Source organism: Ochotona princeps, chromosome 17, assembly GCF_030435755.1.
Source record: "Ochotona princeps isolate mOchPri1 chromosome 17, mOchPri1.hap1, whole genome shotgun sequence".
Lineage (NCBI taxonomy): Eukaryota > Metazoa > Chordata > Mammalia > Lagomorpha > Ochotonidae > Ochotona > Ochotona princeps.
The window spans coordinates 11,409,468-11,437,366 of record NC_080848.1 but is presented as its reverse complement, the minus strand read 5'-3'; the positions used below and the strand labels follow the sequence as shown (position 1 = coordinate 11,437,366).

Genomic DNA, 27,899 nt, shown 5'->3' with positions numbered 1-27,899 from the left:
GTCACAGTTAAGCCTTTGGACCTAGGGGAAACTATGACTCCCAAACCTAGTATGGAGGCTGAATATTTTACAGCCACAAAAAGCACAACATCACTGCCAGTGCACTCTGAGTTAGTACCTCCATATCCTGAGCAATTTAAGACTCTCTATCCAAACAAGACTGGAGTCACAGTTAAGCCTCTAGACTTGGAAATTCCACAGCCTACTATAGAGTTTAACCCTTCTGTGACTATGCAGGAGACTCCAGCTCAGCCAACAGAGGCACCTAAGGAGGTTGGATCCCAATCCCCAGTGTATTATGAGATAACAGTTTCAACAGCAGGTCAGAATCAAGCTCAGCACCCAGTGCTGCCCAGCAGCACAGTTCAGCCTTCGAATCTGGAGCCTAACAAAATGCCAGTGCCTACTGTAGAGGCTGAACATTCCACATCCCTGAAAAAGATTACAGCTCCACATGCAGACCAGGTTCAGACTCAGCACTCAAACTTAACTTCAGTCACAGGTCAGCCTTCAAATCTGGAACTTACTACTCAACCTTCAGTAAATGCTTTGACTGTGCAAAAGGAAAAGACCACCACCAGGAGTATCAACATTTGCAAGCTGTGTACCTGCAGAAATGAGACGTTGTTATGTACTGGGCTCAGTCCAAGTCAGAAGCTCCACCAAGTGCCTGTGCCAGCGCCTGACACCTACAATGGCACCTTCACCATCTTGTAAGACCTGCCCTTCCTCTTCCTTACATGCTGCCTGTCAGGTAGCCTTTCCTTCAGGATCTTCCCGTGCCTTCCTCATGTCCACAATCTACACTGCCTTTCTGTTTTGATCCTTTGCTTCTCAACTCTCCCTATCTTTCTCCTCCGTATTCTTGTGCTCCTTCTCCAGTCTCACTGTGATTGGCCTTGCTGCTTTCCTGATCCATTTTTAAAAAGATTCATTTATTTTTATTGAAAAAGCAGATATACAGAGAGGAGGAGAGAGAGAGGAAGTTCTTCTGCCCATTGATGCACTCCACAAGCGGTCATAATGGTCATAGCTGCACCAATCAAAAGCCAGGAGCCAGGAACTTCTTCTGGGTCCCAGGACTTTAATGTAATATCATCATTAATGAGTTTTAAATATATAAATATATTTAAAAGACTTATAGGCAGAGTGAGAGTGAGAGTGAGAGCTAGAGAGACAGAGAGAGAGAGAGAGAGAGAGAGAGAGAGAGGTCTTACAAGCTAAAGCCAGAAGCTTCTTCTGGCCTCCTGTATGGGCGCAGGGGCCCAACAACTTGAGCCTTCTTCTACTGCACTCCCAGGCCATTAGCAGGGAGCTGGAGTAGCAACCAAGTGTTTCATTACACGACAGAACCGGATCCTAGAGAAAGATTCTTAATTCAGAGACCAAATTGGAAAACTCTGTGAAAATCTAGGACTAAAGTGAGAATGGAGTTAAATGTGAATTGTTCTGATGGAAATGGAAAGTTTTAGGAGAGGACAAAGAAAAGTCAAATCTCATGACTGACCAGAGAGATGTGGGGTGGAGTGTCTAGAAAAGAAAAGCACATGATGTCACAGTTTATCGTAGATTATGGTGAGAACAATGGTGGTCTAACAAGAGGAAATGCACAATCAGAAGGAGGAGCAAGTGGAGGGAGATTTGTTCAGTTTTAGACACTTTTTATTGGTGAACATAAAGCAGACAAAGGCTTACGAATGAGTGCTATTTCTTCACTCACTGTGCAAACCAGCAATCTGAGATACCTAGAAATTGAAAAGCTGTAATACTTTCCATATTTCAACAGCCCTATGAGGTTGTCATAAATCTTTTCCTTGTTCTCCTCATTCTTCAATTCATGGATATGAACTCTTTGTTTACAGAAATTTCCAGAAAAACTTTATTTCCTACATTGATGAAAATGTATGGAAATCATATCCTTGGGCTGAGAAAATGTGAGTATATTCTCTTTAACTAAGGTTACCAACAACAACAACAAAAAACCCTGACAGCATCATAAGCTCTTTCTTGGTCTAGAATTTGGAGGTTAACACCTCTAAGAAAAGCCAGTTCCTTTTCACGTCAAAAATCAATATCTATTGATTATAATTTGCTAGTTGTTCCAACCATAGGATTGGAATTGAGTCAATTTAAATTTATTTTCTATAGTTTAAGTCATATGTAATTCTTTCTTAGTGGATAAAAAATGAAAATAAAGAGGTATAGGAAAACCTTCCTTATACCGTAATTCTCTACCTCTCAGGTAAGCACTGCTTGTGACTTTAGTACATGCTCTTTGAGTTCTTTTATCATGCATTTGCCTACATACATGTTTACATTTAGCAAAATAACTTTGTTGCATGGTTGAATATACACATATGTACTTATTGTGCCTAAGTAATTACACATTGCAACTTGATTCCTTACCTTCACGATGTGTCCTGGGACTCTCCCTCCCCACACTTGGAGGACTAGCTTTTTCCTATAAATTACTGCATCATATTCCCCAATATGTCTCTATCATAGTTTAATAATTCCCCTAGATTTTTAGGTTATATTCAAATTTTCATGCACAGTTGCAGCACACATTTCTTTGTGATCATGGAAAAGCATTTTGTAGAGTGAAATCTAAAAATGGAGTTGCTGGGGTAAAGACCAATCAGATATGAATTTAAATGTCATCAAAGCTGTGTGCCAGATTTATCCCATGGCATCATTCATTCCCATCACCTTCTCACCACTGGATTCTCTCCATCGTTTTGCTGAAGGCAGGTGAATAAAAGAGATCTCATCAGAATTTAGATTTTTCTGATTACCCATGAATTTAAGTATCTTTAAAATGTTTACTGAACACTTATGTTTCATTAAGGTCTCTGCCCTTTGTCTATCTTCCTGTTGTTTCATCATTTTCCTGTTTGTAGAAGCAATCGGTTTACATATACTTTAGAAAAAATGTTTAGTTTTTCCTATTTATTTATTTATTTAAATAAGGCATCTTTACAAAGAAAGAGACAGGGAGAAAGATCTTCCGTCTGTTAGTTCACTCCCCAAATGGTTACAATGGCCAGAGCTTAAATGATCTGAAACCAGGAACCTGGAGCTTCTTCTGGGTCTCCCACGTGAGTGCAAGGCCCAAGGAAATGGGACATTCTCCACAGCTTTTCCAGGCCCTAAATAGGAAACTGGATTAGAAGTGGAGGAGCTGAGACACAAATCAGCGCCCATATGGGATCCTGGTACATGCAAGGTGAGGACTTTAGCCACTCACTAGGCTACTGCACTGGGCCCAACTCTTTTTATTTTTGTTTTTTTTTTTTACATTCATTAACTGTATTATATAAGGAAAAGTCTGAATAAAGGCTGAATAATTCAACCAAAACTGAAGAGTTATTCTTGATTTTTCATTATTCCTTTATAAATAGAATAAATGCAGATGTGGTAGATTTTTAGGCTGACATTTTGATTCATTCAAAATAGTCACATCCCTTTGTTTGTTTTTGGAAATTCCAGAGGGTAAAAAAAAATTTTAAAGATTTATTTATTTTTATTACAAAGTCAGATATACAGAGAGGAGGAGAGGTAGAGAAGAAGATCTTCCATCCGATGATTCATTCCCCAAGTGACCACAACGGCCGAAGCTGTGCCGATCCGGAGCCAGGAGCCTGGAACTTCTTCTGGGTCTCCCACACGCGTGCAGGGTCTCAAAGATTTGGGCCATCCTCTACTGCTTTGCCAGGCCACAAGCAGGAGGCTGGATGGGAAGTGGAGCCAGGAGGATTAGAATCAACGCCCATATGGGATCCTGGTGCATTCAAGGTGAGGACTTTAGCCACTAGGCCACACCGCCAGACCCAGAGAGTAAAATTTAACACCATTCATAACATAGTATTTTCAGTGAAAGGAATTAATAAAGCAATAAAAAATCAGAAGCAAGATGGCTTAGAAAGCCTTATAATCGCTAAACATACACACATTTACATCCTGTCTGTAGTTTCCAAAAAAAAAGAGTTTTAAGTAATGGTAATATAATCAATGAAAAAAAAACTTCTATCAAAATATACAATTTCAATTACAGACTAGAAGGCTAGTATTAAACAGCGGTAAGCCAAAAAGTTTGCTTATCTGGATGAGAAGCCTCACTCCCTTTGAAGCACAAAACATGAAAGTCTAGAAGAGATGGATGTGTGACCCTCTTCAATGGTCAGGCTCCTGATAAATTCATACAGCTTGAGTCTCAGTCTTTGTATCAATGTATATCCGTGTTTCTTAGTCCAGATTTCCAGAAAAGAGGGAGCCAAGAAATTCAGAATCTCAAGTGGGATTTATGCCTCAACATGTATCTATCCAGTGTCTCCCAGAACCTCAAGAATACAGGTCTATCCAAATGACGCTGATGGTAGCTGAGTTCTAACATTGTTACATCGCATTTCTGAACGTTTGGATCTAAGTGAACTTCATCATACTTGGAAGGCTTTAATTTTGACAAATATGTCAACTGGTGATCCATCAGGCAAAAGCCACAGCCAACCTTTGAACGGCTAAGCAGGACCTTGCACAAAAATTGCCACAACCCGGGCCCGGCGGTGTGGCCTAGCGGCTAAAGTCCTCGCCTTGCACGCCCTGGGATCTGATATGGGTGCAGGTTCTAATCCCAGCAGCTTCCTGCTTGTGGCCTGGGGAAGCAGTCGAGGACAGCCCAAAGCTTTGGGACGCTGCACCCGCGTGGGAGACCCGGAAGAGGTTCCTGGTTCCTGGCTTCAGATCGGCCATTGCGGCTCACTTGGGGAGTGAATCATCGGATGGAAGATCTTCCTCTCTGTCTCTCCTCCTCTCTGTATATCCAGCTTTCCAATAAAAATGAATAAATCTTAAAAAAAAAAACATTGCCACAACCCGATCCCAATCTTGAGGCATAAGTTTAAGGAGTTGATCTGCTACCCTATAAGGTACTGTGACACTAATTGTGGTGCCACTTGGTTGCATTTGGTCTTCTCTGAATTTGAGTTTTTCTTGATGACAATCCTATTTCTTCTTTACATCTGATGAGACCAATTTTAAATCCTGTAGAAGGCTTTTTGCATTACACATGGTTATTAAAGAAGTGGTAGCTGTGGGAATTATGATGATGGGTGTTTGAGAACTTTCTTCTGATTTGGAGGAGGTCTTGCTTGTGAAACTGGTCCTGGGATGGCTGTGCTGCACGAGTCTGAGTCTTGCAGGCAGATGCACCCTCCTTTACGGATTTCAGTCTCATAACTTGGTAGGTGTCCACACTGTCAATTCTGAAGCCTTCTGTTTCTTCTTTTCCTGTGAATCTCTGCTGATCATATCTGTTGTATGCAGCCGGGATAGGCAGTTTCGTACACATGTGGGATCCACTGGGGCCGCATTTGGAGCTGGTCGCTGTTAGGTGCCCACCCTTCTCTATCACAGACTGAAGAATTGCAAAAATGTTCTTCGAAAAGTTGTTTCCTGTGCTCTGAAAGATCGCCATCCGTTGCTCCACACGCTCTCTCTGCTGACGATATCTCAGGTCACATCTACCTCAGCATCTACAAGGCTCCCCTGCTTAACGGCAGTGGCATCATCATCCAGATCAGTCTTGACAGTAGACCGTTTCTTAGCCATAGTTTGGCTTTGATTGCACAATTTTTTTTCTACTGACATGGCTTCAGACAAAGACCTAATCTGTTCAGTCTGTACAATTCCTTCTTTATGCCCCTCCAAACGCGCAGCCAGTCTCTCTTTAGCAAGACGTACACATTCTTCAGTACACATTCAATTCGTGGCTTCTTGGCTTCTGCTAGAACTCCATCTGCAGCTCGTTTGACTTGAGTAGATCCCTGCAGCCCTATCTCCAGAGGCCGCTTCTACAATACTTGCACTCGTTGATGCTTCCCCATTGAGACAGCTGAGCAGATCTTTACGGTCAGGTTTCCTAACCACAGGAATATTTTCAGTAGCTGCATGGTGGACATAAACAGGATGGGAAAGGTGCACATGTTCAACAGGAAAAGGATGGAGTCCAATGTGTAGTACTCTGTAGGCTGGCCTTCCCTCTCAGCCCCCCCACCCCCACACCACGTAGCTGTTCTTGACGTTCTTCGGCCAGGAGAACCCCCTGAAGACGACTTCTTCCCCCTTGACCACGATCTCCTTGTTTTGGATGTTGTACTGTCACAAGTCGATCACATCTGCCATCTTCCCTGCCTTGCTGCCACTGCAGTGGCCTCCCCCAGCTCTACCTTTTGCATAAAAGCAATTAAAACTTTTTAAAAAATAAAACACAAAACAGACTTACCCTGGGAAAAGGGATTATGAACACTGATACCTCATGTGTTCAGAGCAAACTTGCTACAAATCATTCATAAGTTATGAACCTCTTAAGTATGATACATAGTTTATATTACCTCATTCATATCTTTTTTAGAGATTTTGTTTCCCTAAATTGTAAGAGAAATGAAACTCATTTCATAGGAAAGCAAATTTGTTTTCTCTGGGTTGTGGAAAGGGGGGTGGTAAAGATGGCTGAGAGAAGGGAGTGAGAAGAAAAATAATTTTAATCAACTTTATTTGTGAGCCCTAGAGCTGGGAGGATTGAGAGACAGGGTTAAGGGGCTTGGGAAGTGAGTGAGGTCCCATCACTGATCTCTTTGCAAATGCCTTCAATGGCCAGGACTGGATCAAGTGAAGCTGAGAGCCTAAAACTCATTCAAGTCTCCACATGAGACGCAGGTATGCACCGATTCAGTCATTATTATTGCCTCTCGTGTCTACATTAGCTTGAAGGCAGCATGGCTACATGGGCCTTCTGTGGTGAGGTTTAGGTTTAGCAGAAGACTGGAGGAGATGGCAGTTTTGCCAATCTTGGTGCCTCCCAGAATTATTGTGATCTGCAGAGTAGATATTAAATATATGACTTGGTGGGAAGGGTGTGTGTGTGTGTGTGTGTGTGTATGTGTGTGTGTGTGTGTTTAGAGATGGAATGAATGAAGAAAAGGTACAAATAAAAATAGAAAAGGCATCATCAACTTGAAATTAGAATGAAGCTACTACCTAAGTGACACCGTTTCTGAGGTCACCTCCACCTACGGAATAATTCCTATGTAGCAAAACGTTTTCATTGGTTTGCCCTTATTTCCAGAAATAACCTTTTCATTTTCTAGAATTCTCAGTGAAAATCATTTGACTGAATTACATAAGGATTCATTTGAAGGCCTAATATCACTCCAGCATCTGTAAGTTTATGTGATTTTCTTAATTTAAGAGATTATGGTTGTCTGTAAAATAAATAAGGGTTCAAACCAGATCATCTCTAGAGTTTCTTCTAGTAATACAATCCTGCAATTCTAGAAGTCTGAGTATGTTCTAATACACTGAATGCCTACTATGCAGTTTGCATTTTTAAAATTATATAGACAAGACCCAGATAGGAAACTTCATTTACACAGGAGAGTGGTGATAAGATCTGATTCATTTTAGACACACAACGGACTTTGGTACATCATGTTTATATTCTATTTGCTTACATTTGTATTTAATCCATATGTCATGAATCAAATCTTGTCCAGGTCTGTGTATAAATGCTTTCCCATTTATAAAGGGCCAGAAAAAAGCACCAACAAAAAAGGAACAAGGCAGAAAATGCAATTGAGACAGTATGTGATCCACCAAGCCGCAAACATTTACCATCTGACCTTTATGGAAAAATACTTTACAAAGCTAGTTCAGAAGACTTAGTAGAAGAAAGGGAATTAAAGATAACCCTAGATATTTGCCTAAAGGAGATGAAATATAGACCACTAACATGAATGTGGATTCTACAAATTCAAAACTGCTTGGTAAATTAACCTGAATTAGACTAAATACTAAATAGCAAAACAGATAAATAACAGAAATAATAGTATTGGGGACAGGGGATTTGGAGATGGGGTAGGAGAAATCCCAGCACATATGGAAGTGTATCATAAAAAAAATAATAACAAATGGGAAAAAAGAAGAATTAATATAATCAATAATTTAAAAATACCAGGATAGATTGGTATTTGTGTTTCAATGCAGAAATTGTTACACTGGATTTTAGAAAACACGTTTAAAATGATGACAAAGTAGTATAGAGCTAGACAACCATTAATCCTTATTAGGCTAATTATTGTTACTCATAAGCATATATAATTCATATGGCATATTTGTGTAATTCCAATCATTGTATGAGGCATAAGGAAAGTAGGTATAAAGAGCGTGATGCTAGCATGGCCTCTTTGATGACCAAGCCATCTAGGCCCTAAAGGGACAGCCACTTCTGTACTGGAAGTCTTGGGTACCTTTACAATCTAGGCAAACACAGTCTGGAGAGAAAGAAATGAGAAAACTGCTTGGTAGAGTAGGCTCTTCATTGCTTCTGCCAGGACATCCTTTGTAAGCTGACTGCATGATAGCCTATATATTTGCTTCCTTCCTTCCTTTCTTTCCTTTCTTCTTTCTTTCTTTCTTTCTTCCTTTCTTTCTTTCTTTCTTTCTTTCTTTCTTTCTTTCTTTCTTTCTTTCTTTCTTTTGTTCTTTCTTTTCTTTCTCTTTCTCTCTTTCTTTCCCTTCCTTCCTTCCTTCCTTCCTTCCTTCCTTCCTTCCTTCCTTCCTTCCTTCCTATCTCTTACTCTCTCTCTCTCTCCCTGTCTCTCTCTCTCCCTCTCCCTCTCTCTCTCTCTCTTTCTTGAAACAATTCCGTAGGCTTGGCAATTTCCCCTTCCCCACCCAATTCCTCTCCTTCCCACTGATTTCTCCTATATTATTACAATAGTATGTCTTTCAGAAACAGTCATAAGTTCATCATTCTGATGTTTGAGTCTATCCTGACACTGTAAGTACAGTCAATGACAGAAAGTTCAGCATTCTAACGTCAAGATTTATTTAAAAGTTTCAGTGGGAGTCTGTCTTCGATTTGGAAGTATAGATGCATACTGCAATGTATCTTCACTTCTCGATATGATAGTCTCTGTTGTGTAGTTCCTCTTGCTGACTTTATGTACATGCATGTTTACCTCTGCATCTATTGATCTTGTATTATTCACATCATTGTAAGAGCCAATCAGTTTTTTAAATGTGAAAGAGAATACCAAGCCCACTACTTAGCTTTTGAGGTGTAAAAATGTGTAAGGCAGGATTCTTACCCTTCTAGGAGCTCATAATCTAACAGGGAAAACAAGCGCATAAATCAAACATGCTCCACAAGCACTATGTAGATGACAATGCACTGCAGAGTCATTGGAGTTCTACAACCACATTCTCTAAAACTAGTCACTTCTTCATTCTTCTACTTACTACTCCACAGCTACTCATTTATTTCATAAGTATCTGTGTTTGCTTGGTTTCCATGAGCCAGTTTTATTTATTTTTTAAAATGTTTATTTGAAAGAAGAGCAACAGAGAGATAGGAGAAAGGTAGAGATGAGAGAAGACAGGGAGACAGTGAGATTGTCCATGCTCTGGCACACTGCCCAAATGTCTTTGACAGCCAGATCTGGGGCAGATCAAAGCCAGGAGCCAGGAACTCCACCCTTGTCTTCCACATGAATGGCTGGGGACCACGTACTTGGGATGCCACCTGCTGCTTTTCCGGATGCATTAGCAGCGAGCTGATCAGAAGCAGAGCAGCTGGGGCTTGAATAGGCATGGTGGTTTAACCCACTGTCTACAATGCTAGTCCTCCCTACCTCCATGAGTGAGTTTTCAACTTGGTGGTCAATGCAGATGAACAAGACCAAGTCCATGTCTTTCAAGGAGTTTATGCTTTGAAGAAATGGGAAGAGACAAGGGTAATAATGTTAAGAAGAAATGGATATACACACTGAGAGACGTAAACTATCTCTGGATTACAGAAGAGGGAAGAGAGGTTCTAATCAATTCCTGCTATCAGAAAATTTTGCCCTCAAAAATCTATCAAGACCTGTAATTATATATGTTATTTGTGAAGAGCATGAAGGTGAGCCTATTACAGAAAGTTGCAGGTAGAATTAGAGGTTCTGGAAATTTCATATGGAAATCCAAGATTTAGCATTCAGACAAAAGCACAGAAGCCATATTCTCAATTCTAAATCCTGTTTATTCCTGCTGATTAGAGATCTAAAGTAGATAATCAAGGCATATTTCCTTTTCTTTTCCCTAGGGATTTATCCTGTAATAACATACAATCTATTGAAAGACGTACATTTGAACCACTACCTTTCTTGCGCTTTTTGTAAGTTGTAATTTAATTGCATTTGGAATTATGATAGATGTTTTATCTAAGACAGACTTACACACACTGAGAGAGAGAGAGAGAGAGAGAGAGAGAGAATCTTTCATCTGCTGGTTCACTCCCAAAAAGGCCATAATGGCCAGGATTGGGTCAAATTGAAGTGAGGAGCTAGGAGTTTCATCAGGTCTCCCAAGTGGGTGCAGAGGTCCCCAAGCATTTGGGCCATCTTCCACTGCTTTCTCAGGCACATTAACAGGAAGTTAGATTGTTAGTGGAGTATCTGGGATTCAAATTGCATCTCAGGTGGTGGTTCAACCACCTATGGTGCACAGTGTTGGACTCAAAAAAATCCTAATTATAGCCCACTTGTTATTTATTTTGAAAAATGATTAAAATTCTACTTGTAGAAAGTTAACTAGAATTATATATCCAATCTTTCAGTCCCTAGCAAAGATACTCAAAGACACCCAGGTCAGAGTGGGTCATCACAGAGCTGTGCCACTCCACTGCTATGATTCTGCACCAGGTGCAATCCGGCAGCTGTGCACATGCCGTGGTAGCTAGTGGGCCAGGGCCAGGGCCAGGGTGCTGCAAAATGAACTGCCATGGGTTGTTGTAGAACAAATACCATGTACAGGACAGACACCCACAACAAGAATTACCCAGCCCAAAATGTCTAAAGGGCTCAAGTTGTGAAACTCTGTTCTAGAGAGAGGAAACGAAGGTCACTGAGCACAAGTATTTGTTGCGTGTGATTTGGTGTACCTAATGCAGCGCATGTGTAAATGTGAAAGTGTGAAGTCAGAAGCCAGAGTTAAGTCAGAAGCCAGAGTCTTCCAACTGGGATGTCTTTAGTGTGTAGAGGTGATGTTTCACCTGTACAAATTAGGATCACTGCTGAATGATGAATGTTTACAAAGAATAATTTTCTGCTTCTTGATTTATGTCTTTTTATAGAAATCTTGGTTGTAATTTACTCACAGAACTGAGCTTTGGCACATTTCAGGCATGGCATGGGATGCAGTTTTTGCAGATGTTGTAAGTGAAATATAAGACAAACACATTTTAAACAGCTGCGTATGTGTAAAAACCTATAATTATCGTTAGCTGAGTGTAAGCTATGCCCTAGAATCCACTCATTATTTTTTCAATTTGGGGAAACCAAGGTACAAAGAGGCTGACAAGTCTGTGTGACAGCTGACATGCTGTCTCCTCCCTAGCGTTGATCATGGTCTTGGCAAAGGAGGCATTAATGAGCAAGCACCACTCCAGGTACCATGGCCCCTGAGCCCCTCACTCAAACCCAAAGCAAACTCTGAAACTGAGGTTTTAAACCACAGAGTGGGTGGATGGGCTATTGCAAAGTCAGGCTTAGAGGAGAATCTTCATCGTGAATCTAAAAAGGCCATGACCATCAAAGAATAAAAAACCCATGTTTCCCTGACATGCACCCAGAACGTGTGTGGAATCAGAAATACAGCAATGTGTTTTCTTACTGTTTTTCACACCACAGCTTAACATAAACAACACCGTTGTCTGCTTCAAAGGCTCCCACTGTGCACAGATAATTCATCACTTCAGAGATAAATACTTGAAAACTCATGATCTGGGTTGGGGTGGGGGGAGAAGTGCCTTGACCCTGACCATATGGTAACTAGGATCAGTTTGTTTGAGGAACTGTTAATCTCTTTTCCACATTGGCTACATTACTTGACATCCCCACTTGCCAAGTAGTAGGGTTCCAGTTCTTCCAAATATGTCAACTTTTGCCTTTTTGACTTAGCCTCCCAGCAAGTGGTTAAAGTAGCATCTTACTGTAGTTTTCACTTGCATTGCTAATGACTTAAGACATTGAATGTCTTTTCATGTATATGGGCAATATCTAAGTCTTCTTTAAGTGTTTATTCAAGTTCTTTCCCCATTAAAAAAATTACTTCCTTTTCACTGAGTTGTAAGAGTTTCTTATATATTCTGAACATTCTGGATACTAATCCTGTATCAGATAGATGATTTATAAATCTTTCCTCCCATGCTGTGACTTGCCTTTATAATTTTTTAAAAAGATTTGTCTATTTTTGTTGGAAAGTCAGGTTTGCAGAGGGAAGGAGAGACAGAAAGAAAGTTCTTCCATCTGCTGGTTCACTTCCCAAATGACTTACAATGGCCAGAGCTGAGCTGATGTGAAGCTGGGAGCCAGGAGCTTCTTCTGGGTCTCACCTGTGGGTACAGGGTCCCAAAGCTTTGGACTGTCCTCCACTGCTTTCCCAGGCCACAAGCAGGGAGCTGGAAGGGAAGTGGAGCAGCCGGGACACAAACTGGTGCTCCTATGGGATGTCATCGCATTGAAAGCAAAGATTTTAGCCAATGAACCATAGTGCTGGGCCTTGTCTTTATGTCTTTTTAAGCAAATTAATTGACTTTCATTTTATTTGAAAAGTGGAGAGGTAGATGGGATTTTGTACTTCCCCAATGACTGCAATTGCCTAGTCTGGGTCAGGCCAAAGCTGGGAGTCTAAAACTCAATTGAGATCTCTGTGAGTGGGTACCAGGGACCCAAATATTTGAGACATCACCTGCTGCCTCAGTTTGCACACTAGTGGAAAGGTGGATTCAAAATGGAGTAGAACCGGGCACTCTGATATGAGATGCAGCCATCCCAAACAGCAACTCGACTGCTGCGCTAAACACCTGCCCTCACATTCTTGCGTGTCTTCTGAGACACTCAAGCTTTGAGAAACCCAAATTATTTATTCCTTTGGTTGTTTACACTATCTAGCATCACACCTATGGACTTGGCCCCTAACCTAAAGTCATAGTGTTTTGACTTGCTAGGCCAAACACCCAACCCCTTCCAAGGTTGTTGACTGAAAAGTTCTTTGGCATAGTTTTCCTTTGCTGTTCATTTTTCCAATTTTGTTTTCTTTTTCTCTTCTGTGTCTTCCAGTGACCCATGTAGCTCCCCAAGAGTGTTTTACAGATTCTAAGGCTGATTTATAGATGAAGATAGAAAATGATTTTAAGTTCCATAACTCTGTGTGTGTGTGTATATATATATATATATATATATATATATATATATATATATATATATATAATTGTCATGCTTTTCCGTGCATATACTTAAAAGGCATATCATTTTAATTTCACTGTGCTTTTCAGAAATCTCAGTCACAATCCTCTGACAACTATTGAAGATTCCTTCCTGTTTAAATTGCCAGCATTAAAATATTTGTAAGTATTAATCTCATGAGTCAGATGATTTCTACTCTTTATTCTCATAAAGGCTAATTATTTTACATTGAATTAGAAAATAATAACTTTAACTATGTTATTGAAAAATAAGTTACTGACCAAGAAAGGCTGTATAATGGGCAAGACAGCCAGGGGAGCCATTGTGCTGGTCAACACATTTAGATATGGAACATGTGGATATAAGTGGGAATAGCATTGATCCCAGAAAGCAAAGAGATGTAAGTACACATCATCTTTAGAAGACTAAAAAGCAATTAATTAAGAGAGATAAGTGAAATCTAAACATGAAATTAAGATAATGGTTAAAGTTTAGGGTTAGGGTCCTCAATGACTTAATGATAGACACAGTGAAACTTCTTTAAGAGCTTTCTGGAATTATCTTGCATGACAAACTCTTGAGTAAGTTTGTTTTAAAAGATCCAAAAGCTGATGTATACACCTGTCTTGAAATGAACCTATTGAAGACAGAACTCTCCCTGGGGATCACATCATGAATGTTTGGCCTCTCTCCTTCAGAGACGTCAGCAGAACACTTGTGTCACTCAACACAATCGAGAACATCCTCATGATGACTCTCGAATTGCAGAAGCTGTAAGTTATTTTTCTCTTAGTATTTTCGTATGTTTTATAGATTGGTTGTGTTAATTTTCTTATATGTTAAATTATTTGAAAGGCAGAATGGAAGAGAGATGCAGAGAGAGATCTTTCTTCACTCCCCAAATATTGTAGTAGCCAGGGCTTGGCCATGCAGAAGCCAGGACTCCTCTCTGTCTCTCCTCCTCTGTGTATATCTGGCTGTAATAAAATGAATAAATCTTAAAAAAAAAAAAAAAGTCCTTTTTCACAGCCTTGATCTGCCTCTTGACCTACTCAAGTGACCCCTTAACAATTAACCGAATTCTCTGTTTCTATTTGTAGGATCTTACCTAGCCATATGGCCTGCTGCCTGTGCAAATTTAAAAATGACATTGAGGTTGTCTGCAAAACAATCAAGCTGCACTGTAGCAATGCATGTCTGAGAAACACTACACACTGTTGTGAGTCCGACTGCCTGATACAATTTAATTGTTTCCACTCATTTGTTTTTCTCATTTTTAAATTGAATATGTTTAAGCAATGTAATTGCTTTGTTTTTCTTCATTCCGGGTTAAACCCTCTCAATTTCATAATTACTCCCTTGCTGAAAGTCAGGTTCCTGGTTACTGTCACAAAATTTGATGCTCTAACGGTTCCATGTGCATAAGAATCACAGGAAGGAAATGGGAGGGAAGGAATTAACGCTGAGGGCCACACGGTGCACTGTGCTCTCAGCTTGGTGCTTTGCTTCCGTGAGCACTCATGTGCTCTGCACCACAGCCTGTAATCTGCTTTTATACACAGCAGGCCTCCAGTGCCTCTGCCCTAGAGAACAGGTGTAGATCATTGTTGCTTGGCTTGTTTTTGCAATTGTGGAAAAGAATACAAGTGACACTGCTTTATTCTGAGCCTGGGAGTTGGTTTCAAAGCCGCGGATGGCTACCTGGCTCCTCTGATGCAGTGGAAGGCCCTTCTACCCACAGACAGTCCGGTTCTGAACCTGCTCTGAGGCTCGAGCTTCTCCATGGGCAAAACCCAGGGGCTTTGAAGTGGTTTTCTGTGCGTGAGGGTTACAACCGCTAACACTGGGACTTCCAGGCATGGCTCTTTCTTCCCCAGAGAACTTGAATACACATCTCTGTCCGGATCTGGGGCACTAGCACTCCACTCGTTGTGTGCGCATACAGATAGGGTTCCTAAATTTCCAGCACCGTTTTGATTAGTTTTGTTTTGTTTTGCCTATTATATTGTTCTTCCCTTCTGCAGAAACAGGCAGAACAAGCACTTTCAGTGTGCTTTTACAAATGAGGAAAAATGTGACCTAGGGCGTTAAGCGTGAGAGCCTGGCACCCAGGTCTTTTGTTCCCAGTTTGGGGTTTCCATGGCATATGTGCTTCTGTTTGTTGTGGGTGTGATCTGGTTAGCTTTGGCCCAAGTTCTTCCATCAATAACAAGAAGGAATTCAAGGAAGAAATGTGGATGAAAGCAGGAAAGCAATATTTTCTTAAACAAAAGTAAAATTTAGTCAAGAAGTAAGTGCCAGAAAGTGAAAGTAAGCGATCATGAGAATGAATCCCCAACAAGACTTGGGCCATCCTTTAGTGCTCCTTGGTGCTGGGTGTGATGTCGGCGAGGAGCCTGTTGAGTATTCAGAGGACATGGAGCCTGAGCTGGGGCTTGAGGACCACCCATTGCTGTGCCCCTTTGGGGAAATCTTGAGAGTGTCATTGCATCAGGTGTGTCCTTGGAGCAAGAATGCTGGCCATGATTAATGTTATTCTAGTGACGTTTTTAGGATGATCTAAGGCCATCACAGGATACAGCCTGCAACCCTACTGGATGTTTCCATCTATTGCTATTTCTAAGTTTGCAACTTGTTGTGACTTGTTGTTCTCACCGTTCAGAAGGCAGGTGTGGGGGGCACAGTGATGTATCCTGGATGGTGCCCAATGGGTTGTTCTGCTTGGGGGCTGGCTGTTGGTAGTGTGACGGCCAGCCACAGCTTCTGCAGGTCCCACCGCAGGTCAGCCAGAGCAGGGCAGGACTGTCCAGCCTCCACTCCTCTCTGCTAGCTCTTTACTGGCCCCACAACATTTCCGCATGATTCCTGCCTCCTTCTCTCACTCTCACTGCAGGGCCTGGGGGAGAAGCCCAGCCACACAACAGCACACATGACCTTCCTGCACTTGGAAGCTTGAGGGCATCCCTAAGTCAAGCTGGAAATACTAGAAATGAAAGCAGAGACAGGCATCTACAAAAGCAGCTTCTTTTTCTGCCTGCACTTTAGGGCCTAGAACAATGTTGACCCAAATACTACTACTGCTCCCCAGAGAGCTCCCCGAGCATTCTGTGTATGCCTACCACCTGGCAACCTACAAATCACTCCACCTGCATCACCTGCCCAGATTTAAAGAACCAGGGTGGAGGTAGTAGTGTTTTTCTCTAAGTGGAATCCTTTGTGGTGAGCACTAGGAAACATTGGGCAGGGACCAGTAACTGGTGCCTTGGTGGAAAAGGACACATCCAGATGAGGAGTAGGCCCTGCTTTAGCATCTATATCCTCAGTCCCCTCACGTGAATGTGTCTGGCCATGGTCACCTGTCGACAGCAGCCAGAAGACAAGGTTTCTGGAGAGGGGGAGAGGGGAAGCCTTGTGCTCCCTGGGTGTCTGAGGCAGGATGGTGCAGCATGTGCCTGTGAGGCAGGCACTTCCACACAGGGGCCAGCTGCATGGAGACCGTCTCCCAGCCTTGGGCTTTTACTGGGCACTGGGCAGTTGGCCACTGGGGATACAGCTACTGCTTTTCCATACCATGGACTCTTCTGAGGGTTACTCTTTCAAACAACTCTCTCCTGTTGTTGCTGCCATCTCATGGGCTCATGTTTGGGTTTACTTTTCCTCTGTACATGGCACCCACATATTGACGACTTTTAACTTGGAGATAGATGATTGTACGCTGACATAAAGCTGTTCCATCAGTGTCATGTTCTCAAAAGCACTGTCTCCTTTTTAACAGTTGAAGAAGCGTCTATAAGGAATCCAAAAGGAACTTTCCTGAAGGCATTGCAGGCCCGGAAGAGGAACACTAGCACTGAACTGATAATTGAGCCAGAGGCGCAAGTGTCACAGACACTCAACCTCAATGTTCCAGACTTTGTGAACGAGCTGCTAGACTTTAAAGATGAAAGCGAAGTCATTAGTGCACTAAATTATGTACTGCCTTATTTGTCAGGTGGCAATCCAGGAAATATCAAGTCAGTGTTGCCATTCATTACACCAATTTTTTCAAAAGTCCATGACAGAGGTAAATTCCTTGGTTTCCTGAAAACCAAGAAAAGGAGCCCCTCTCTTAAACCAGTATACAACAATTCAGCTTACAAAAGTAAGTTGAGGAGGCTGCTCTTTCTGCAAAATATAATAAATGCAAAAATCCAAGAAAAAATTGATGAGGTTAAACAAAGAGAAAACACTGCCATGCAAATACAGCCTGTCTTGTTAGATCCCAAATTTAAACGCCACCTCTTTCCAAAGAAACTGGAAATGGCCCACTCACAGCAGAGCAGCCTGGCAAGCACCCCAAGCACAAGGCAAAGGTTACAGAAAGGGGAAAAAGTCATCAAGGGGCCAAAGGGCCTAAGAAAAAGGCAGCAGCAGGAGACAATCAGGAGGCAGAACGTGCGCCCCCTTGTGGAGGGCACTGTGCAAGGCCGGCTGGGGAGCACAGGAGACAGGGAGCAGGAGGAGCTTCATGTGGCCCAGAGGCCCTGGAACTTGGTGGCCAACTCCTTCCACCCAGCGCCCCCACTCACAGAGGAGCACAACGCCAGGGCCACTTCTTCCCTGAAGAAGTACATCAGGGGCGGGCCATCTGCTGCAGCCCGTGCAAAGTCCCTCCCTGAGGGCAGAAACGAAGAAAAAGACTTAACCTACACCATGCTTCCTTTCGAAGATACAAAGGCTAGCGCAAAAAAGACAGAGGCAGCAGAACCAAGCTCATATTCCAGGGTGAATTACCATTTACGGAAAACATATCCTCATCCTGTCTTCAGAACACCCAAGGCCAAACTCAGGAGAGTATTCAGGAGGAAAAATTCCCTCAAGGCAAAGATGTCAGTAAGAGAGCCTCCGTTCCTTGCACTGCAAAGTCTCGTCAACTCCCCTCCCCAAGAGCCTTCTCCGACTTCACCAGACCTGAGTTCTCAGGGAAGGCCTTCTGTGGAAGTCATTGCTCGTCTGGTATCTGTGACAGAAGGTGTTACTGAAGACAACAACACTGCAGAAGATGACTTAGAAAACTCTTTGGCAGATGACATGGTTCTGCCAGAAGATATGCCCCCCGCCGACACAATGCAGGGGCATCCTTCGGTGGCAGGCTCCCCTGGGACTACACTCAACTCCATGCTGACCGCTAAGCAGACAAGCGAAAGGCAACGGCAGTACCCCAAAACGGGCACGAACATCCCCTCCCCGCCCACAGGCATCACCTACTCCTTGCAGGCCTCCTCAGGCGATGAGTTTGAACTTCAGCTAAGCCAGCAACTACGGTCCCTCATCCCCAACAATGACGTGAGAAAGTTCATCTCATACGTTATCAGGACTCTGAAAATGAACTGCTCTGAGCCCCACGTGCAACTGTCCTGTGCCAAACTCCTCGCCAGTACAGGCCTCCTCATGAAGCTCCTCAGTGAGCAGCTGGAAGCAAAGCTGGCCAAGGCAGAATGGGACATGGAACAGTGGGAACAATGGAAAACGGAGAACTACATCAGCGAGAGCCCAGAAGCTCAGGGTGATGCAAAAATGACTGAGTCAAGTGAGGTGAGGACAAGTGCTGAGACAGGAGACCTGCCCTTTCCTGTCATTTAGCAAGTGCCATTGAAGCAGCAAGCAGGAAGAACAGGGCTCCTAGTCCATATCGTGTCGTGGGCACGTAACTTTGGCCAAGATGGTAATTCCCCACTTTGCTCTGACATAGAGTGAAGCAGATCTAACATCAAGACAAAGAAACTGTAGGAGAAAATGTGTAATAATAATATATAATGCCTTAGTTCGGTATGGCCTTTAAGATCCTATAAGCCAGTTACCAGGAAGAATGGAATTGAGAATAGTTAATACCTTACATCTCTAAATCTTGTTTTTCTAAATTGTTCTTTTTGTTAGCTCACAAAGGAGGAGGTTCCAGGATTCGGCTATAACAACAAACTCATCTTGGTGCTATCTGTGGTTTCAATAGTGGTGGTTTTGGCTATCATTTTCTTTTTCATTGAGGTAAGCACAATAGTTAATTCAGGTTTCCAGGATCCTCCCTGTCTTTGCAATTTACCCAGAGGCTACACCCTGGAAATCAAAGCCACTTGCCCACTTGCCCACTTGCCCACTTGCCCACATCCTCCTCCTTCTCCTTCTCTCCTCCTCCACCTGCTTCTTCAGTTTCCTTTTATTTGAAAGGTAGAGTTACAAGCAGGGAGGCTGAGAAAGAGAGAGAGAGAGAGAGATCGACCTTCGATCTGCTGGTTTATTCCCCAAATGGTCACAATAGCCTGAGCTAGGCTGGTCTGAAACTAGGAGCATGGGCTTTCCTTCAGGCAAAGCATGCAGCTGTAGGTAACAAACACTTGCTTTTCCATGCCATTAACTGTGAGCTGGATTGGAAGTGAACAGCTGGAACTCAAAGCAGCACCCATAGAAGATGTCAGCACCACAGATGAAGGCTTAGCCTGATGCACCAAGGAACCGGACCGTTGTCCACATACTTTTTCAGTGACTAAAACTCAGATGTGCTTTGTTCTTTTACTGAAATGTATTCACCAGAGATTTCTGAAAGGACCTCTCTGCCAGGAGATCTTGTGCAATTGAAGCCAAGGGAATAAGTCATCACACAATTTTGATAAGTTTAAGAAAGCCAGTATTTTCTTTAAGAAAGGGCAGGCACTGTGGTGCAGTGGGCTAAGCCACTTCTTGAGGGACCTGTATCCCATGTCAAAGTGCTAATCCAAGCCCTGGCTACTCTGTTTTCAATCCAACTTCTCGGTAACGCTTCTGGGAAGGCAGCAGCTGATGGCCCAAGTACTTGCGCTCCTGCCGCCATGCAGGAGACCTGGGAGTAGTTCTTGCCTCCTAGCTTCTGTCGCACTGAACTCTAGCTGTTGAAGCCATTTGGGGAGTGAGCCAGTGAACAGAAGTTCCTCTCTCTTTCTCTCCCTCTCTTTTTCTCTCTTTTTGTCTCCCCTGAATCTCCTCACTCTGCCTTTCAAATAAATAAGCCATTAAAAAGGCCAGCATTAATATAGTAGCAAAATTTCTCCAATAAAAGCTATATCAATGACTTGATGTAATCACAATGCCTTATATTCTACCACTGATTTTTTTCCCTCACTGCTAAAATGATATACAGTCACTTCCCTCAAGAAATGTCACTGTCCTCAGGCGACTGCCAGAAGACAGAAATATTAGAGTCATTAGACCCACATAGCATCCTTCTGCTCCACTGGATAAGGCCCTGTCTAAATAGGTTCAGTTAACATATTGCACTGGAATCCTGCATCAAGCTGTTCTAAGCCCATACCCCATTCTGGGAGAGAAACTCTATTTATCTTTTTTAATGTTATATAGTATGCTTGAATATTAGCAGTAGTTTAATCTTGACTCTACCCTATTAAGCCAGCCTAACTGTATTTACCCTTTCGACTGTCATGGCAGCCCCTCACCACACCTCAGCCACACTATGTTCCTTCCTACTTCACCTGTGCCTTTGCCCATCTCAAATTCCTTTATTTCACTGGGTGCCTCTATTACTCCAGTCCTCTTGAACCTAGACCTTCTGTCAGATTTACCACTTTTCCACGAGGCCATAAAGAGGTGTTTCCTCTTCCCTGAGAACTGAGAAACATGACACATTTGTAAAAATCGAGATGCCAAGGTCAACCTATGATGCAGCACAGCCAAGGTATTTAAGCATCTGAGGGCTTCTATCAGCCTCCAACAACATTTGACTGAGTGTGTGACCGTGTCTAAATGCAGACATGCCAGCCACAGGAGGATGGTGACAACAGCACAGAAAAGATGAGGAGACTCAGCACGGCCAGAGCCCATCCTAACGCTGCATAAGAGCAGATGTGAAATCAGTCCATTGGCCAAACCTTGTCTCTGAAGGAGACGGACGAATCCCACCACCTCAGGGTTTGTGGGCTTTCACAGATTCATTATCTCTTCTTCCCAAGTAGCTTTCTGATTGGCAGTGCCCAGGAAAGCTGCTCTGGTGTGTGTACTGATCTCTTGACTTGGTGCCTGGCCACTTCTCTCAACTCTCCTATTACTTTTCACCAGGTTTGCTGATTCTCTTGGGCTTTTCAGGCTGGCCATCATTTCACTTGCAAATGAGTGTTCTTGCAATACTCACACCCATTTATTTCCCTATTGCACTGACCAGGGCCTGCTCAAAAGTGGTGAATAATAGCAATCCTAATAAACACCCCATTCTTGATCTTGACTTCTAAACAACAGGTTTGTTTAGGTTTCTAATCATACTTTTATCAAATGAAGGATGTTTCCTTTTCTCCTTGAGAATTATCTGTTTCTGTTATCTAAAGCAGCCAATAAATGTATTAAGTCCTAAATGTATGCATGACTCTCAAGTAGGAGCAGGGAAGGGTCAAAGAGCTATTAACAGCATAGAATTCCTGTCCTCCAATAAGTTTCCATCTCAGTGTGTAGATAAGACTTAAAGGAATGTAAAGGATTCAGAGATTGTGATGGATAACAATGATGGGGTCTTCTTCCAAAACAGATTTACCCTCATGCTTGTAGGAGAGGAGCAGAGGATGACATAGAAAAATATCCAAGGTAAGTACCAGCCTGCAATTTTTAAATCAGAAGTTTGGGATTAGACGAGAACTTAGAACACATCTATTCCAATCACTTGTTCTGTAGTGAGGAAATCACCCAGAGCCAGGAAGCAAACTCAGTCACCCAAGCTGGTACCCAGTCATAGCTGAGGTAGATAGCACCACCATGGCACCTCTGCTGTCCCCACTTCTTCTGGGATGCAGGGGCTGGGGAGCAGCACCAGCTGTGCCATCCCTGCTGTTTCCGGCTATCTGGCCAGACCTAGGCCTTCAGACAAGGGCTAGGGGAGGCTGTATGGCACTGGGCAGGTGTGGGGGAAGAGTGTGGCTGGTCTCCTTCAAGGCTGCTGGAAAGGAGCATGCACAGTCCTTCCTCAGGCAGCAGGGACACTTCCTTCTCCTCCCACTGCTCTTAGACCCCCTTTCTCGATTCCTCTCACCAAACCTCTTAGAGCTTTAACTGGAGAGACCTTCAGATAACAGTGTGTCTTTTCTTTTATGAGAGGAACCAGAAGGAGGAAGGGACAGTATCTTGCCCCATGGTCACACTGCTAGCAGAAAGAGGAAGGTTCTTTCCCAGCTGGGGTTTCTCTGGCTTACAGGGGTTTGGGCTGTGTGCTACATGTTCTGTCAGAAATGAGTACACACATGCTTTATAGACACAAACAGTTGCTGAAACCACACACTCTTTCTGTGATGCTTGGATTCATAAGGGGTACCTTGGTGTCAGTCCTAGCCGAATCCTTTATCTGATTTCACCACTCACTCTCCCATCAGTGACGCCTGCAGTGTGAGGCTGCATGAACTAGGTAACTTTTCATGCTGTTGGACTCAGGCCCTGCCTGACGTGATTCAGTTTACAGGGGCCAACGACTACGCACATAGAGGCATCTTCTCTCTCACCCCCAGGTGAAGGAGGCACGTGAGACTCAGTCCAGGTGGGAGGCTGGAGTCAAATACTAAAGGAGGGAGACAATGCATGTGCCCCGTGTGGTTGTGCGGTCTGTCACTGCACAAGGGCACTTGGGGAAGGCAGTGTTGGGCTAACAACCTCACACAAAGCAATGTCAAAGTTGGTCCTTAGCCACAGGGGCACCTTCAGGTAGACACGGAGAGCTCCCAGAAGCCCAGATCTCGGGTCTGAGGTACTTTTGCTTTGTGCCAACTGCAGAGGAAGGCTACAGTCTGTCCCAGGCACACCAGAGACGCACACCGGGTGAGGTGGGGAATGGTACCAGTCTCTGATTGTCTCGTGCGTGTGTTTTCCTACAGGGGCTTTTTCGATCGTTCGTCTAGGAAGCGCATGGACAGCGAGACCCAGGTAATTCTGAGGGGATGCAGTGTGTGGCTAGAGGAAGCAGTGGGGAAGTGAGATTAACATTTCCCTCCCCTTTCCTAGGAGGGCTTTTTCTGGCTGAGGTGGCCGCTCTGGCTAAGGGATATGTACAAACCTCTTAATGATGCACGCCAGAAAGAGATGGCTCGGAAGCTCCATGACAAGGAGTCCTCTGAGGAAGATGAGATGTTTCAAAAGGATGCAGGGTAATCACGCGCTGCCTTCACCATGTTACCTAACGGGAGAAATTGAGGTGAGCAGAGAGGGACTAGTGGCCTGTTCTGTTCCCCACAGCATGGTGAGTGAAGGCCCAGGTGAGATGGCGCACACTGAGTCGGCTGCCAAAGGAGAAAGTGAAGCCCCCGAGGAGGAGCACACCGAGTGACCCCTTCCGTTGTGGCTGCCCGTGGGTTATATCCTAATCTGCTTCTGGCTTGCTTATGAAAATATATTGTCTTGTATTCAAGTGTGTGATATTCATAAGCAGTCCCAGCCAAGGTGGTAAGAAATGAAAGTGGAAGAGATGCCATCTCTATTGTTAGTGGTCTACTTGTGGCCTGCCTCATCAGCCTTTAAACATACAACATCTTCCACACAGGCTGCTCTACAGAAACTGACCTGGTAGACACAGTCAAGCCAAGTCTTGCCTAACCTCTCTTCTCTGAAAGCTAAGGGGATTCAATATGCTGTTTGATTGTTCTGCTTATAAAGTCCACCCTGCCCATAAAAAAAAAAAAAGCTCTTCTATGCACAATTTGGTGCTGCTATCCCTTGTCTATGACAGGAGTTAAGAAATTTTGTGCTCAGGAAAATCTAAGGGTATATTGGCATGACAATCATTGTGGTAGCAAGAAGACTTGGTGTCCAGAGCCCAAGTCCCTAACCACGACCTGGGCATTGGAAATTAAATTAATGTACCCGGTCTGTCACAGGTTCTCAAAGCTATGCCTCCCATTCTGTCAGATAATTACTGGCTCTCTGGTGTTCAGTAGCAACACTAGAACATTTGTTCTCTGCGTCTCTACATGCAGGCATTCAGCAGTGGCTTTGCCAGTTCTGCCACTGGGTCAGTCAAGAGGTTCTCAAGCTATTGACCAGGGCTGCAGGCACTGGCTAACTTGACTGAGGCTGGGGGATCTGAAGGGCAAGCTGGTCATTGGAGGGAGGCCTAGGCTCCTCCCAGTATGGGCCTGTCCACATGCTGCCTGGTGGGAGGTCCCTACCTCAGGATGGCTCAAGTCAGTCCTCTAAAGTGATCTGAAGAGAGAGATGGAGAATACGTGTTGTGACCCAGCCCCAGGAGCACAGAGCATTGCTTCCGCCACAGTGCATGGATAGAGGCCGATGCCAAATCCAGGCTACATTTATGGGCAGGGTAATTGGACTCCATCTCTTGAAGATAAATGGCTCAAAGAATTTGTAAACACATATCAAAATGTCCCACACACAGGAATAAAGTTCTTTCCTGCTGCTCTGACTGACTGGTGCTTCACTTCTGACACCTGCTGTTTGTAGGGGTGGGAGGAGTGAGGGTGGGGGAACGCAGTGCTGTTGTTGACAGTGTTGATGGTGAGTACAGTCTAGGGCACACAGCAGCTGGCTGGCTGCAGGGAGGTTACTGGATGGCCACAGCCACAGCCACATTTGCAAGTTTTGAATTTGATGTCGTATTTGTGTACTTTGACAGTGGTTCCTGGGAATTCACTTGGCAATTAGCCTAAAGCAAAATAAGCTATCAGATGGGATTTCACATTTAATTTTTCTTGACAATGTAAACTTTTTAGCTTCTGTCACTCTCTTTGCTCTTAGAGTTCACATGCAACAAACTGAGTTTGTATTAAAAAACATTAAAGAAAAATCTCAATTAGTTTCACACACTCATTGATAAGTACTTTCCCCCTGAGAAGTTCATTCCTCACGAATAAACAGCAGTGCTAGTGCCTGCTGATAAAACTGTTCCTAGTTCAGCCACAGAAATAAGTATTCCATTGCATGTACAACTTCCAAGCACCTGCCCCCTGAGCACATTTGGGAATCAGAGCAGGGGTGGAAAGCAATTGACTCCCACTTTTAAAAACTTTCCTTATTTCAAGGGCTGGGAGGAAAACCTCTAGTATACTGGTGTACTTCCTAGGTGCCACGATATCCAGCAGCCAGGGCCTTCATGCGGGTCTGCCATGTGGGTGGCAGCTAACCAAGTCCCGAGCCATCACCTGCTGCCTCCTCGGGTGTGCACAGGCAGGACTCAGGCCCAAGCACTCTGGGGTGGAATGGGGGAGTCCCACCCAGGGACTTGATTCTGATTTCCATTTATAGCTCTGCCTTTTTGGTTTCTGCCTCACCACTGGCCAAAGCTCAACTGAGTAACAACTCTAATGAAAGGAGGATTGGAGCAGTTAAAGGGAATTACCACACATGAAGATTCAGTTGTATGGGCTGTGCACTGCACAATCCCGGTCATCAATCCCATTTGGAGTCTTCACAGATTAGTATGTTTAAGATGAGGATTTTTTCTGGAAGAATGTAGCAAAAGGTCAAGACAAGAGGCTAATTTTTCTAATTCACACAAGGTGTCATTTGGATTGGAGTGGGGTTGATTGGAACACAAGGCTGCATGGTCAGTGGCTTTTCCCACAGCCCAAGGGAATGAGTCTCTCAGTAACAGTGCTGCTCCTTCCTCCCCAAGTTTGTGATTGTGTAGGCCTGCTGGCTACAGGATGGCACAGGGGTGGGCATGTGCTCCCTGGCTAGGGCTGGGCATGCCACTCATGTCTGACACACCTCCTGGCCACCCCAGTGGATAGTCCTATAGCTGAGCTCATGACTCCAACAGGGCCAATAAAAGAACTAAAAATGCAAATAAAATGTCAGCAAACAAAGACAAATGCTGATGAGAAGCAACTCTGCTACCAAGCTTTGGGGAAAAGGGGTCATCAGTGCACAGGTAACATGAGGTTTGAGCTGACCTTTGACGTCTTTTCTGTAAGGATTTCACTACTGTAAAGCAATATAACAAGGAAGTTACAGAGGATTCAAGGAATCCAAGTGTTTCAACAGTGTTTCATCATAAAAGTGACTCGGTTCAGTTTGCAGCTGACATCTGACAAGACCTTTTGGTCAAGGTTTGTTTCAGTATACTTTATTTCTAGAACATTCTGCGTTCTTGAAACTGTTCTAAAGATACCTGCTTCTACAGAAACTCAGTTTCTACTACATTATCACTGCTTCCTCTAAGAAGAAAAGATGTTTTTCAACTTTAATAAACAGAAATTTAAATGTTGATCAAGGGTTTTTCCATCATCCCAACATTCAAACTTCAGCTTTGGAAAAGGAAAACTGCCAAAGGATCTGTAAGAACTGGGTTTTGCCAGATGTTTCTGAGAGCCAGAAAGTTCCTGCAAGTCTTCCTGTTTCAGGCTTTGAGGTCCTGGCTGAACGCTGCCACAGTTCCACAGGTTCAAGGGCCAAGGCAGGAAAGGGCTTGATTCTGGAGCTGTCAAACCCCAGCCTAGGGAGTTGCGCAGGTAGTGGCCAAGAGCCAGCATTCTCAGGCCTGCTCAATACCCAGCTGCTACACAGAAGAGCAGAGGCCTTCGGTCTCAGCTCAGTTCATGCACAGGGCTTCACATCTCCAGGCTGTTTCCACACCCCAAAATGGAGCCAACATCTCCTGGGCTGCAAACAGCATCAAACAGCACTACTCGCTCCTGCAGTAACCATCTCTCCCTCCCCTGACCGCCCCACCCTCACTTCCTCTCCTCCTCCCTTCCTTCCTACAGCAGGTCTGTCACTGAACAGCAGGAGGGTATAGAGAAGGTCAAAGGAGACTTCCTGTTTTCTTCAGAGGTTGGAGTTGCTGGGAGCTATAATGAAGAAAGTGGGGGCATACCAGGGGGAAGAATTTAGAAGGGTTCTGAGACAGCGAGCATCCTGCTTTGCCCCTGGGTAGCCTTTAGAAGGTCATTTAGTCTCTCTGGGGACTCAGAGAGAGCATTATTATCTGCAGAATGAGATCACAGCATATTTGCAACTCCCAACCAAGGCAGTGAGCCATGGCACAGGTGTGACTCATGGGAAGACCTCCTGGATGACACACACCCTGAATGATGCCTAGAGTAGCTGCTAGGGAAGGGGGACCAGCCAGTACATGCCACAGACCAGCGAATACAGACGGGAGCTCAAGGATGAGCCTTCTTCTACCACTGTTCTTCAAAATGACTGAGTAGATGCTCCTTGTTACAGTTAAATAACATCTAAAACACAGAAGAGTCTTTTTCATCCCTGTTGTCTAGTCCTTTCCATTCACTTCTATAAGCAAGTCATTCCTTCCTTGCATATTCACCCAACGTTCTCAGGGTATCTGCAACAAACACCCAGTTACAGATTTTTAAAATGTTTTCATTTGGTGGTGCTGTAATGTAGTAGCCTAAGACTCTGCCTGCAGTGTCAGTGTCCCATATAGGCACCAGTTCCCATCCTGGCTATACCACTTTGGATACAGCTTCCTGTTTGTAGCCTGGGAAAACAGTGGGGGATGGCTCAAGTCTTTGAGTCCATACATCATTGTGGGAGACCCAGAAGAAGCTCCTGGCTCCTGGCTTCAGATCGCATTGACTCAGCTCTGTTTGCTGCAGCCATTTGGGGAGTGCAGTAGTGAATGGACGATCTTTCTGTAAATAT

General features: G+C 43.8%; 2 protein-coding genes and 1 pseudogene across 2 annotated transcripts; 2 read left to right on the top strand and 1 right to left on the bottom strand.

Moving 5' to 3' along the window:
- The first annotated feature begins 376 nt into the window (after window positions 1–376).
- LRRC37A3 (leucine rich repeat containing 37 member A3) lies at window positions 377–21,930 on the top strand. The gene is made up of 11 exons (XM_058675613.1): window positions 377–713; window positions 1,863–1,934; window positions 7,146–7,217; window positions 10,142–10,213; window positions 11,171–11,251; window positions 13,373–13,444; window positions 13,982–14,056; window positions 14,384–14,502; window positions 17,059–18,857; window positions 19,200–19,307; window positions 21,826–21,930. Exons 1-11 carry the CDS (start codon window positions 394–396, stop codon window positions 21,883–21,885), a joined length of 2,850 nt encoding a protein of 949 aa, XP_058531596.1. The 5' UTR covers window positions 377–393; the 3' UTR covers window positions 21,886–21,930.
- LOC131482331 (parafibromin-like) lies at window positions 4,094–6,180 on the bottom strand (annotated as a pseudogene).
- A 901-nt stretch (window positions 21,931–22,831) lies between the features above and the next one.
- LOC131482332 (leucine-rich repeat-containing protein 37A2-like) lies at window positions 22,832–23,685 on the top strand. Its single transcript, XM_058675612.1, has 3 exons — window positions 22,832–23,204; window positions 23,283–23,425; window positions 23,514–23,685. Exons 1-3 carry the CDS (start codon window positions 23,112–23,114, stop codon window positions 23,602–23,604), a joined length of 327 nt encoding a protein of 108 aa, XP_058531595.1. The 5' UTR covers window positions 22,832–23,111; the 3' UTR covers window positions 23,605–23,685.
- The last annotated feature ends 4,214 nt before the right edge of the window (window positions 23,686–27,899 follow it).